This window comes from Excalfactoria chinensis, chromosome 2 (genome assembly GCF_039878825.1).
Source record: "Excalfactoria chinensis isolate bCotChi1 chromosome 2, bCotChi1.hap2, whole genome shotgun sequence".
Lineage (NCBI taxonomy): Eukaryota > Metazoa > Chordata > Aves > Galliformes > Phasianidae > Excalfactoria > Excalfactoria chinensis.
The window spans coordinates 18,876,291-18,890,892 of record NC_092826.1 but is presented as its reverse complement, the minus strand read 5'-3'; the positions used below and the strand labels follow the sequence as shown (position 1 = coordinate 18,890,892).

General features: G+C 35.5%; 1 protein-coding gene across 48 annotated transcripts in view; it reads left to right on the top strand.

Annotated features, from left to right (window-relative positions):
- The window catches only part of RIMS2 (regulating synaptic membrane exocytosis 2), a 425,424-nt gene that overhangs the window by 274,089 nt on the left and 136,733 nt on the right, over positions 1–14,602 (top strand). For all 48 annotated transcript variants that reach the window (XM_072327906.1, XM_072327921.1, XM_072327930.1 and 45 more), the window contains one exon: positions 4,736–4,852. In XM_072327906.1, the coding sequence (XP_072184007.1) occupies positions 4,736–4,852 (117 nt within the window). The remainder of the gene's footprint in view (positions 1–4,735; positions 4,853–14,602) is intronic.

Sequence of the window (14,602 nt, the reverse complement as noted above, 5' to 3'; positions counted from 1 at the left end):
TCTTTTTCAAACATTTAAAACATCAGAAATAATCTGTCAGAGATATGGTTTGATACTGAAAAAAGTCAACTCTTCATTTGGAAAGTTTGTGATAACTTGTAAAACCAAGATCAGGACAATTATTCCAAAATCTGACCAATTTGGCTAATTTCAACTATTTGATTTAATATACTTTTTAAGAAATAATTAAAACTTCATCTGTATGAGTAAGCTTTCTTACGATGAAGCAGAATATAGTTGTCAAGGGGAATGAAGCCTGTGTTCCAGCATTTTCTTGACTAAGTATGGGTAGGTTTTCAGTTGGTGTAATTCAGCTGCAATAAAAGGTATAAGATAATGTCTACTGTTCCAATTTAATACTGGAGTATCCAGTGTTCCCAGTAAGGTATGTATGTGTATTCCTTTCTTTTACAGCCATTCCAGTTCTCTTGTGTTCTATGTTTCTTTCTTTCATTTTTGTTCTTTCTGCTAGCTTAAGGTTTTTTTGACTGCATATTCTCTTATGTTTTTACTTACCATTTTCCCTAACAAACAGAGACTAAATGTTATCATTTTCCATTAGTGAAGTATTAGGATTCCAAATTATCTCATGGCTAACATGGAGAAAATTATGTTTCTTCTCAAAATCTAAATGTGTACATAAGCACAGACTTATTTTAAATGAGACATACTGATACTTAGATAAACAGTAGACACGGAGGGCCTTTTCTGATATTAGCAGTACTGAATTCAGGTTAAGTAATTGCCTATACTAACTCTGCTGGGGTTATCCCTATTGGATATTTAAGAATCCTTAAGAGTTCTCTAAGGGTCCCTTCCAACTCAAACAGTTCTATGAAGCGACACAACAGACATAAATATGGTCAAAATCCCTTTTTAAAATTCTTTTATTTTCTGTGTTGTGTGTATTTTAACCAAGCCAGTAATTAAGACTTGTCTAACACCATTGAAAAACCTTATTTTCATTTTATTGCTATTTTGTATGTTTGTAATGTTTACATGAAATATCCCTTGCTTCCTGACTTTAAGCTAAAATTTAAAATATAATTTTGAACTTACAGTGTAAAATGCTTCAACTGTTTCCTATGATGTCACAGTGAATTATTTATCCGATATTTCTCTGCCCATATCCCAAATCATGAAGAGAATAGAATTGTTAGAACATGGGACTTCATAGTGAAGAAGGAGCATAGTCTTTTGGGTACTGAAATGCTTATTTTTCACCTAATGAAGATATAGGTATACTTGGAAGAGCTGTAAACATTTTTATATTTAACATCTTGTTAATAAATGTGTGCAGCTTGAATACCTTAAAATTCACAAATGATATCCTGCATAATAGCTGAAAAGAAAATACTATTATGAATAGCTATGTAATGTGGCAGCTGTCAGTTTGCAAGGTTTTGCTTTTAGCAGAGGTGAGGACAAGTCTTAAGTAGAGCAGTAGAAGACTTGTAATGTTTTCACTAATGTATGCAATGGGCTGTGTGCTTCTAGATCATGACAGAGGTTAGATTGTGTCAGACAGTGAGTAACATGATGTTTAGCTTTTTCTAAGATTCCATTTGAAAATCAAGATGGGAGAATACAGTGATCCGGATGAGAGGATTAGGTGCAACCTGAGTAAGGTTTCATACAGTAACAAGTTAGATGGGAGTGCTGATCTACTTGAGGATAGGAAACCTTTGCAGAGGTCTGGACAGGCTGTGTTGATGAGCTGGTGCTGTTTCCTGCACTTGGATTGTAACATCCCCAACCAGTGATACAGGCTTGGGGAAGAATGGCTGGAAAGTTGCCCAGCAGAACGGACCTGAGAGTGCTGGTCAGTAGCCAGCTGAACATGACCCAGCAGTGTGCCCAGTGGCTCTGGTAAGACTGCACCTTGAGTACTGTTTGGAGACCCTCGCTACAAGAAGAGTTTGAGTTTCTGGAACATGTTCAGAAAAGAGCAATGAAGCTGGGGAAGTGACTAGAAAAGAAGACAGATGAGGAGTGGCTGAGGGAACTAGGGTTGTTTAGTCTGATGAATAGTAGGCTGAGGGGAGATCTCATTGCTCTCTACCAGTTTCTCAAAGGAGTGTGCAGTGAGGAGGGTGCCAATATCTTTTATCAAGTGACAAGTGATAAAATAGCAAGGAAATGGTCTCAAGTTGTACCAGGGAAGATGTAGATTAGATTTCTCCATGTATGTTCTGTCAAATGCAAGAAGGTTCCAAGGGAGTAGACATACAAAATGTGAAAAGAACTTTCCTTATGTAACAAATTTAACTGGAGAGAAAGTATGTCATTTCTTCTTAAACTGCAAATCTAGCTAACAAAGGCATCTTTAGCAGAGTGAAAGAGAGCTTTATTTGAAGTACAAGAAATACATTTGTGTAGGATGTTTAAAGGCAGCGTGAAGTCATAACCTGATATAATAGAGAAATCTAAAGAAGAAATGATTTATTTAGAGCAGTAAGCTGAAAGTACAATTTTACTGAAAACTATTTGAGCAGGCAGGATGGTACTGCATTTTCAGGACTAGGGCTAACAGTTTGGTAGTTTGGGCAGGAGTTTTCACTGTGTGTGCAGAAGATGAAAGTCAGGTATTTGGAAGTTTTGCAAACAAGTGACAGGTTGAGAAAGCTTTAATATTTAAGTCAAAAGAAGGATGGAGGAAAAGGAGATAATGCTGTAAACAGAAATGGTTGTTTTTTATTTTTTTAATTTTTTTTAAACCTGAATGAAAAGATGACTGTGGAAAGGAATTAGAAACTAGAATTAAGAAATAGGGAATAAAAATTGATTGCTGAACAGAAGAGAACCATCATCATCCATTTTAGAGTGAAAATGTATATGAAAGGGATCAGCTTGTGGAGTAAAGTCATTTTGATACTCATTATTTTAGTGTAAATAAGGTGGTTAAAGCATGTACAGAGAAGGAGTTACAGGCTAGATGTTGTAGAGTGGAAGGCAGAATCATAGAATCACAAGGTTGGAAAGGACCTACAAGATCATCCAGTCTGACTGTCCTCCCATTACCGTAGCTACCACAAGCCACTAAACCAGATCTCATAGCTCCTCATCCAGATGCTTCTTGAACACTGCCAGGGATGGCAACTCCACCAACTCCCTGGGCAGCCATTCCAGTGCCTGACCACTCTCTGAGAGAAAAAGTTTTTCCTTATGTCTAATCCAAGCCTCCTCTGGCACAACTTGTGGCCATTTCCGTGGGTTCTGTTTATTGCCTTGGAGAAGAGACCAAACCCCTCCTCATCCCAGCCTCCTTTCAGGAAGTTGTAGAGTGCAATTATGTCACACCTGAGCCTCCTCTTCTCCAGACTAAATAATCCCAGCTTCCTGAGCCGCTCCTCGTAAGACTTGTGCTGCAGACCCCTCACCAGTTTCATTGCCCTTCTGTGGATACATTCCAGGGCCTTAATGTCTTTGTTGTAGTGAGGGGCCCAAAACTGGACCCAATACTCGAGGTGCAGCCTCACCAGTGATGAGCACAGGGGAGAAAAACCAAGAAAATTTAGTTGGTAAACTAAATTCTGGGGACTCCAAAACTGTCCAGTTCAAGAGCCCCCAGCACAAGGAGGACATGGAGCTGTTGGAGCAGGTCTGTAGGAGAGCCATGAAGATGATCAGGGGGCTGGAGCATCTCTCCTGTGAGGACAGGCTGAGGGTACTGTGGTTCTTCAGTCTAGAGAAGAGAAGTCTCTGAGGAGACCTTATAGTACTTGAAGGGGGCCTACAGGAAAGCTGGGGAGGGACTTTTTATGAGGGCAGGTAGTGACAGGGTGAGAGGAAAAGGTTTTCAAGTGGAAGAGGTTAGATTTAGATTAGATATTACATAGAAATTCTTTACTACAAGAGTGGTGGGACACTGGAACAGGTTGCCCAGTGAGACTGTGAATGCCCCCTCCTTGGAAGCATTCAAGGACAGGCTGGATGGGGTTGTGAGCAACCTGTTCTAGAGGGAGATGTCCCTGCCTATAGCAGGGGGATTGGAAATAGAATCACAGAATCATAGAATGGCCTGGGTTGAAAAGGACCGTAATCATCATCCAACCTAAATCATTCTATGATTCTGATTTCCTGTTTGGCTTCATAATAGCTAAACTGAAGAAATACAATTACAGGATGGCTGAGGTTGACAGAGACGTCTGGGTCCATCTCATCAACCCCTGCTCAAGAAGGAATGCCTAGGTTGCCCATTCCCATCTCAAGTTAATTTACTAGAAATAAATTAGTGCTGCTGGCAGAAGTTCCTGTAGCTCTTTTATTTAAATTACAGGATTTTTTCTTTTGGTTTGTTTTGATTTTTTAATCAGGCTTCACTGTAACAGAAAACCAGCAGTGCTCATTGTGTCTTACTAGTTTACATATTTTTGTTATAACCAAGCACAAAACTCTTGGAAAATTCTTCACAGTGCATGTTTCATCTAGGGAGGTTACTTTCACTTGAATATGCTTGTTTGGAAAGACTAATTTTTGTCTAAAACGTGCCACTTTAATAAAATAATTGAAATGAGTATCAAAACAAAACAAAAAATCATATTCTTACCATTGTGTTAGCATCTTTTTCAATAGGCAAAAATAAAGGTTACAATAAAATTATGAATGATGTGAGTATTCAATTATACTAAAGATAGATCAGGTAAACTAACTTATTTCCATCGTGTTTGCTAGCAACTTTCTGTTGTGGTCCAGTTCTACCCAGAACTCAGAATATGCTCTCTTTTATCCCTAGTCGGAATGTGGATCAGGGACCACGAGGGACACGATCTACTGCTGCACATTACAATACCCTGAACCGAATGGAAAGACACCGTGTAATAGATGACCACTACTCCCCGGACAGAGAGAGGTAATTGTCTGACTTATATTAAGCATGGCTGTAGCCTGCTCTCATTGGTGTGAAATACTTCAGAGTGTCTCTGAAATAGGTAACAAAATTGCTTACCTTTTCGCTCAGATGAGCGTTTCTCTACTCATTAAGAAAATATATGCAATGTGCACAAGGCTGACAAAATTCTTTGCATAGAGGGAAACTGAAGAAGCTATGATACATTGTTCATTTTTTCTTTTATTTTGAAAATATTTCTATGTACTATATTAATTAATTCCCTAAGCGCAAAATATCTTTAAAAGAAATTAAGAATGAACTTGGTCATTTTTTCTGCTGAATGAACAGAAAATTTGAATTCATTATTAATGTAATACTCGCACTACAATTAACAGACATAACAAAAGTATGCGCTAGCACTGTTTTCTTTTCTCAACTTTATGAGCCATTATTATGGCAGTGTATACTAGAAGGAAATTGGGGTCCTTGTGTTTAGAAGTACATCTTATCATGAGTAACAGTTTGCCTGATCAAACTTCCAAAACTGTAGTGACTTGTATGAGTTTTAATGATACTAAACCAAACTGCAAGATCTAGATGGTTAAGGTAGATAATTTTGCTGGGTTTGTGTGGTAATGCCTTTGTACAGTTACATAAGTATTTCTTTCCCATCTCACTGTATATGCCAGGAAATTAAAAAAAAAAATCATTTTATACACTTAATTCTTAACTTATTCCTCCTTCTAATATTCCAAGCTGAAAATCTGTGCATTATAATAAGGAAGATTATAACCAGTCTGATATTACCCCATTTCATAGATGTAAATAGGAAGGGATAATACATGTGTGTTTTGCAATTCGAGTGAGTTTTCTGTGGCTAGTATTTCAAATTAATACTTCTACAGATGATTCTTACAGATTATTCCTCAAGTGACGTCAAAGCACAGAACTGGTGTTGGAAGCTGTAATACAAAAAGCTTAAGACATCAGCATTTTTTGTTGACTTTATTGAACTGAAAAGGTGAATGTGTCTTAAAATAACACTGATTTGATAATCAACGACTTTAAAGAATGTAAGACAAAATAATCTGAAAAAAACATATAATTATATTTTCCTAATTAGATAAGTTTAAAAATAAAGAGCACCAAAAATAAAATAAAATATGAATAGCTATTTAAATGGTGTTAAATTGAATTTGTCCAAAAAAGTCAAGTGGACAAAATATTAAGTTACTGAAAAGCAATGAAATGTCATCCAAAATGTTAACCATATTCATTACGGGTATAACATAGCAGAGCTATGTTATCCTTTGATGTTTTTGGTACTTCTGCTTATGCAGCAGAAAAATATTATTCACTTGACTGATGAGGCTAGATGATGTTCATGTAGAATGAAATAACTTAAGGACTCTGGACTGTTTTGGCTAAAGCAGGAAAAATGGAATACTTTTGTAACAATACTAGGCTGATAATAAGATCAGTCTTCCTAGGAATATGGTCTAAATTTATCCTTAGAGCCTTTGTATGCTGTATGGAATGTCCTTGGGTTTGTTCATCGTTCGAGTTTTCTAGCTGCCTCCCAGCTATGGAGGCATATGCACAGCAGTGAAAAGTAGTCAGGAGTAAAGCAATACAGTCTTTTCCTGTGAATTAATAAAAATTACTGAACTGCCTTAGGTTAAACAACAAAAAACTTTTTTTTTTTTTTTTTTTTTTTTTTTTTTTAAGAATAATCAGAAAAACAGTGTCATAAAGTTGGTGATGAATGTATTGAATTTTCACATGATTAGTCTCAATGAGTAGATATTTGTTAGGTATGTTCGGAATTGCTGAATGCAGGTGTACGTCATCTGTATTTTCCAAAACACCAAAGTTCTATCTGATATCTACATGTGATTATCTAGCAAGTCAGATTGGTGACTAATTATACCTCTGTTGCAGAGTATAATCACTGAGGAATCTTGGTTGTAGGCAACACAAGAGCAGGAAAAGACTAGTCCCAAACATTTATCATGTTTTATTCTCACTGTTCTTAACTAACAGTGATTTTATGAATGGAAAGATTATTAAACTTCATATTATGTTACTGAAAATTTGTCTGATACTGTTAATGTTACACAATAATAAGGATTGTGCATACACAGGTCCTTGAAGTAACTCTTCAGTAGCATTCATTCTGAAAACTGCTGAAGTCAGTTTTTAGAAGTGTAAAAACTGATCTTCTAAGCAAGTTTATAATCTTTCTACTTGCCATCCTTGTTTTGTTCCATACTTACCTTTGTTAAACAAAATCATACTTTGCTTTCCCACTGCTCTGATGACTTGTTTCAGTCCATTTAACGTTTGGAGATGTTTATATAAAGGGACTTTAAGAAAGTGCCTTCTTGCAGACATTCTCAGTTGCTAAGTTTAAATGTGACTGAGTATATATGTAAGAGCATTTGTTCTTTCCTTTTCCAGCTATATGTCTAACATATATGGTACTAAGGAGTAAGGTACTATGCGACTATATATGAGAAGGTCCAGTGACCTTGAGTCTGATTGCAGTGTAACTGTTCCCTCAAAATCAAATACTGAGAAGTTAGAAGTGAAAATCAAATTATTAAGAAGGCAGGAGGACAAAGATTAAAAATAATAATAAAAATTTAGTTGGGGATAATTTTAATGTCAAGCACCAGACTCAACAAGTTGTTTTTGATTCATATATTGATTATGGTTGGCAGGATAAAATTAGAGTTAAAAGTTATATTGATTTCTTTATTACCAAAAATGTCAGAACTGTATTGTGCATTCTGGGTCCTCGAACTAGGAAGTCAAGTTATTATCAGACACTCAGAATGTCCCAAAATTTCATATGCCAGCTCTCACATCTCCTTCTATCTTCAATCCCTCTTTTATTAAAAAAAATAATCCTACTGATCAGCCCAAAGAGACACCTTTTTCTTTCTCTGCAATTTGATTAAGCTAATTCCTGCTTTTTAATGTTTCTGGATGTTTAGAAAGTAGTAACCAAACTAGTTTGGGTGTATTTGGTAAAAGGCAAATTCATATCAGTTTTTTAAAAAAGAATAAATAAGTGATCTGTTCATAATCTTAATAATTTTATGCTTGTCATGCATTTAATTTGCTGTTTCTATTGAGGAGATGTTACTAAAATGGGAGGGACAGTAGTGTTGCCCATTTACTTAGTGTACTACTTCAAGTAAATTAAAATAAATTAGAAAAAATAGTTCATCATAATGGATGATTTTAATCATGATTGATAAAAGTTTCTTGTGCCAACCAAATTTAATTCATGCAAACTCTAGTTGAGGGACACAAAATCTTATTTTTCCTTCAGAATTACTTACATGCCTTTCAGTAAGCACAATTCAGGATGTCAGTGTACCCTGGTTGCTCCATTTCCACATAAATGCGGCGGCGCACGGTGGTAGAACCGCCGCTTGCAACACCGGAGGCCTGGGTTCGAATCCCCCCTGTGGTGCAAGTGGTAGACGTGCTGCTTTGCTACACAGAGGGCTCGAATCCCGGGAGTTGGACTCGATGATCTCTAAGGTCCCTTCCAACTCACACGATACTATGTTACTATGATGATAAATACTTGGGAGTCAACAACCCACTCTAATACAGTCGACAGAATATTAATTAAATTGTGAGAACTGGACACAGAGAATGAAAATTGATAGCAATAGCAAATGTCCTAATGCCTCTTTTTACTGTTGAGTGAAATAGCTCAGCACCAAGTTAATCTGTGCTTACACAGTAAGAACAAGAAGGAATACCCTGGATTGTACAGTGATGCACTCTGCATACGTGTGCGTGTTTTCAGGAGTCCATCTAGGACCGTTCTGCAATGCGTAGCTTGTTCCTGGAAACTAAACTCTAAAATTAGACAGTGGGAATCACTCATACCTAGTTTGTTATCCTCATGATTTGTTGAATTTTTATGAAAGTGTGAGGAAATGGACAAGTAGGTGAGTGATAACAGAAAAGATTATGTCACCACTTTCTATTCACTGAAAAAAAGAAATAAAATAAATAAAATGGGTAATTATAGTGCTTTCTATATCTCTGCAACCAGAGATTGCTGGAGATTGCTGTCAGATTGCTGGAAATCTGTTTTCACCTGAGGCGGGGGAGAAAGTGTGTTTGTGCGTGTCTTTATACAACTGGTCATATTGCAAAAACTGTAGTACTTCTTCATCAGGCTTACTTCATTGCTTTAATGTAAATGAAATGAGTTGCTGCTGCAAATTACCCTCTTTGTAGCAAAATATATAATGTTGCAGAAATTTTTGAGGCTGCAGGCTAATATTTGACGTACTTCTGCTATTGAATGCTGTAATGTAGCAAATGAGGTCTGTGTGGTCTAAATGAAGGTTGCAAAAGAAAAGTATCTTTGAGATCCACCATCTTTTAAAAGATCTGCAATGTCTAAAATGCACCCATGTCTCTGTAATCTTCTATTCATTCCTCTCTATATGTACATTGGAGATTGTTATTTTCACAAACAGTTCAAAGACGTTTTTTATCTTGTATTCAGTTGTAGAACATTTCTGGACTTGTTTTGCATTGAGGCAGTGCAAAGCTTAATGGCAGCAACCAATTGAATCATGATCTTACTACATTACAGTTTACTTAAATCATGATTTTAAGTGGTTTAGGCTGGGTAGTAGCCAAAGGGATCTTTTCCATATCTTGGTTTTGAACAAGGAGTAGTGGTTAAGTATCGGGCATCTTTGGTATTTCGTTGTTAACATACTTATAAAAATCTACAGAATTTATCCGAAGCTTGGTACAAAAAGTATTAATAAAACCAGAAAAAATAGTGGTCAGTTGCGTGAATGATCAGCAGACAGAAAGCATTTATACCTTTTGTGCTGCAAACCAAAATATATAAACTAAAGAACAGCATGTGGCCTCTGAATGTGCATCCTGTCGTATTTTGACCTAAGCAATATCAGTGAGTTTGTCATCCATACAAATGCATTCCATTCAATTTTCCTCTTTTGTTTACTGAGCATGCATAATTTATTCAAAATATTGTGGTGCATCTATGAAAACCATTTCCAGAGAAAGAGAGAAACGTGCTTACATGAGCAATACCTATATTATTATTCCTGCAGCTGGGAATGATGCATCATAAATTATGAAAATACTACAGGCTATTTAGGCTACATATTCTTGTTGTGTGATGTATGACTTGTTTTATAATGTGTAGAACTAATTCAGACTGAGTATTACAGAATCACAGAAATCACTGAGGTTGGGAGGGACCTCTGGAGATCATCTAGTCACTTCAAAAGCAGGTTCTCTACAGTTATTTGTCATGTTGCACTTTTAAGAACATATTATAAGGAATTACATTTTATCAGTTAGATAATGTATAGCATTTGCTCTAAAGAAAGAACAGGGAAAATTATAAACAGGTAGCAATGCTGAAGGACCAGGTCAAGTTTAAACTAAAGCCTACTTGTAGTTAGCTCTATATAGACAATATAGACAAGAAGAGTTCTGAGTGGTAAGAAAGCATATGTTAAACTTGTTAAAGGTTATTACATATTAAACTGTATGTATGGTTGTGTCTAAATTGCAGTGTATTCTGTGCTAAGATTTTGAATTAAAAAACCCTAAGCGATTGAATATCACAAATGAAAGTCTTGGAATATGGTAAGAGCATTAGAGCTTTGTGTTTCTGCAAATACTAGGACAAAACTTGATGCCAGAGATTGGGCGTTTAAGATGACAAAGTAGGGATTTGAAGAGCATTTACTGGTGTTGTTTCATTTGAATACCAGTAGGTGGAAGAAAAAATGTGGGGTGTTCCTTCTTGTGAGCTGTAAGGAATAGTATTTCTCAATAGGAGTACTGAAAAAATTAATGCTCTGTAACACTGCCTGAAGTTGTAGTTTGGTTTAAAGATTTGTTCTTAACTATTTTACTATATTGTGTTTGTTTGATTTTGAAAGACTATCAAAAAAATTTGTCAACAACTCTCTGGAGAAAGAAAAGGGAAGTAAAAGTGAAATGTTAACATTAAACTGCTGTCTACCAGCTGGAAGCACTTAATTATTTACTAATGTAATATTTGCTAAAGTTTTGCAATGTTACTTCCAGCATTTCATCTAAATCATTTAAGGGCATTCATGTGAACATAGCCCGTGAGTAGCTACTGTGGTGAAAATAGACTGCTATGCACATGTTTGCCTCACTTGCACTTATCGAAGCTGCTGTGGGGTGGATTTCTACATTGTTCTTCCAGTGGGTGTGCATATATTCTAAAGGAAATTTAAGAACATAGTGGAATTATATTCTTTACTGCTTTTCAAAAGCATAATGACTGCCAGGTTATGGGTAGGCTGGTTCTGATTTTCAAGTCTGGGCACTATTAGAAAGTTTTGTCTCTAATTTTCAAATTAATGTGCCAAATTGGGCTCCACTGAATTATGTGTGACTCCTTGTTCTTCTAACAATTTGTCTGCAAATACACTGTAAGCAAGGACTTAGGTTAGATGCTTTTTATAGTGGCGGCTATAATATTTTGCATTTATTTGGCAAGCAGTGAGCACAAAGATCTGTTGTACTATGTGTCACTATCTTAAAATTATCATAAAGGCTATTTACATGTGGCTGATATATTTTATCCATGTACAAAGGAGGAAAAGATAATATATGTAGGTTATACAGCTACTTGTAGCAATTTGATTACTAAAACAAAGTAAGACATGAGAAACAAAAGTGGTGGATAAATGCGAGGTTTTCAGTGTTTCGTGTTAAATTTCTTTGCACATCACTTTAAAAGAAAGAACTTTAGTGGTGCTGTAGAGCAGGGGCTCGTGAATTCTAATCATTCTTTGTTCATTGGAAAAACTATTTTTTAAAAAATTACTATTTGCATATATTTATACTAAAAGAGAAATAACATTATTTTCATAAGAGAAGAATATCCAGTACTATTATATATATATATATATATATATATATATATATTATTTTTTGGGGAGTACAAACAAAATGTAGATATTATGTTTTTATTAGTTTGAAATGCATGGGTTTCTTATCTGGCATTTTCTGTTACACTTATGTCTTTGTAAATTATTTGAATACTAAGGGAGTTTTCATGTAATTTCATCTTATATAGGGTAAATATTAAGTCATTTCACCATCAGAAATAGTAAGCTCTGGAGCTACATATGTATCAACAAAGTGGTAGCATTCCCATTGATGATAGCCTTTCAGACAGACTAAGTAAACCTCTGCCAAATATGTTATATGTGCTGGAGTTGTCTCTGCCTTCAAGCAAGGCAACATAACTTCTTGAGACTGTTTTCAGAAATACCTTTTTTACCAAACAAAATAATTCAAAAAATCCCAAATTTTAATAATCCACGTGCTCCCGTCTCTTACTGAATTCTCGGAATAAATGTGTGAAACTCTACATAATTTTATGCACATGTATACAATGCTTTTGCAGCCCCTGTGTTTGCAGGTTTTTATGTCTTCTGTGTTGTGAAGCGCACCATTCCTTCTCCATCTCATTGTCTCATTTGTGTTTTTCTTTCTGCCATCTGCTCAGTCATTATGTTACTTTACCTCGTTCCTGGTACACCCATTCCACAGACCACCATCACAGAGATGCCAGGTATATGTTTTCCACTGTGTGACTCTGTGTGGATAATGCATGTACTTCTGTGTACCTACATTTCCACTTCTGCTTTTGTCATTCTGTATAGTGGTAGAAAGCTTACAAGCACCCAGTCAGTATCAGCATTAGAATTTCTAACGTACTATGTAGACAGGTCTGTAATTGGTGGTATATGAATCCGCACATTCTTCCAATATCTTTTTAGAATTCAATAAGGAAAATATTTAAGTCAACAAACCCAGATATCTGCTAAGACTGTGAATTTAACATGCAGAATCTTAATACATGTATGGGCTCTTTTAAATGTTGCAAGAGAGAAATCTGGGGTTTGGTACCTGTCTCATAGTCTCAGCTGCAGGTTAAAATACCTTAATACTTTAGAGTAGCATTTTTTTGTTTTGCTAAATTCATCCAAGTTCCAGCTGGGTGTTCTTCTAGTGTTTCTGTTTTCCTCGCTTTTCATATTGTTTTGTCCTTGTTTCATCTTTGTGTTGCTTTTCATTGTGTTCACCCTTTATGTTTTGGCAGCCAGGATCACACAATATATCCTCTTTTTTGTGAAGATGCAATCAGATTACTTCGCTCCCGTAAGATGTGCCGTACCTACTCTGAGGGTGCTTACTATGATCTTGAGAGGTATAATTGATGTGGAGCATATTTTTAGTTCTACCCTGTATATTTAGTCAGTACTGTGTTTGGTTTCCAAATACATGGAATATGATCTATGTTTTAATTAATAAACACACTCTGAAGGTGTTTTATGCTTCTCTGTTTATATGTGTGTACCTAAGACTGTCTGCTCAAGACTATGGTAGAATCCTAAGAGAAGATGAAGGGTTTATAGAAGTGAATTTCTTAAGTTAAGTTGTTCGGTATAAGGGTCTTTGTATAATCTTTATTTTTGATGGAATTGTCCTAAGTGCTTGCAGTACTTATTATTCTTTTTGAAATAATGAGAAAATGTCTATCTTTCTCAGAGTGCACAGAAATTGAGTCTTTCTGAAATCTCATACTTTGCCTACATGAAAAATGGAGAGAAATGTACAAGCTTATGTTGCAGATATGTATATAGTACTTATTCTGCAACTAATGAGTACTTGTATACATTCATGATGACTGTGTGTGACTGCAGACCATCAGTGTTCCTGTTTTTATCTGAAAAGTAGCATAATGAGAATTTAAACCCATAATGATTTCTGTGAAATAATTATGGTTTAAATACAGTGGCTCTTAAGATATGAAATATGTCGTGCTGTTTATGCACTACATATGTAAAATGTCCTACTGTGATTATGGTATTTTCAGCAAATATTTTTTGAAAATATGTGATGAAATGTACTGATACTCATGCTTTTTTAATAGCTAATTTTAAATACTGTTACTTACCATAGTTTTTTACTGGCGTTTGCACTAGTTTATCTGAACTTTTTTCAGATTGATAGCTGTATCATATACTGCTGATAGCTGGAAGCTGCTATCAAATTAGTTTGGGGATCTTGACTTGCAAATCTTCATCTTTGTTTCTAAAGAAATTAGCTTGTCAAAAAAAGGAAAAAAAATGTAAAATCAACAAAATAAAGAGCAAGATGGGGAGTAAAGTGATCATAAAGATGAAAAAGACAGGATTTCAGCAGTAAGATGGAATACAGCTTTTCCAAGGCTTTGTTTAAGTGAAGGCTCATTAGTGCTAATATCTCCTGGGTCACCAAAGACAATCAGATGTCCCTGTTAGAGCAGTATATTGAGATTCCTTGGGCATAGAAACTGATCCTGAATTGTGTGGTCCTCTTCAATCCAGGCTTCCTGTGTTGTTTTTTTTTAGTCATCTTTTTAGACATGAGCTACTCTGAGTGCCTCATTGTTATTGTCATTTTTCCTAGCTTTTAATCCAGTTAGTCTTTTCACATTCTGAGAATATTTTTCTAGGTATTAAAGGATCATTTGAAGCATAACGTTTATTTGATTTTTCATTATCCACTGAAGATACCTAAATAATTTCCTCTTCTTTATGTTTTGGAAGTATATGAAAAACTGCTTCTTAGTCAACATTTCCTCTTCTCTCTTCACACTTTTTTCCCATTTTTTCCAGATTAATGCTTATCTTAAAATACATTATGGTTCACAGC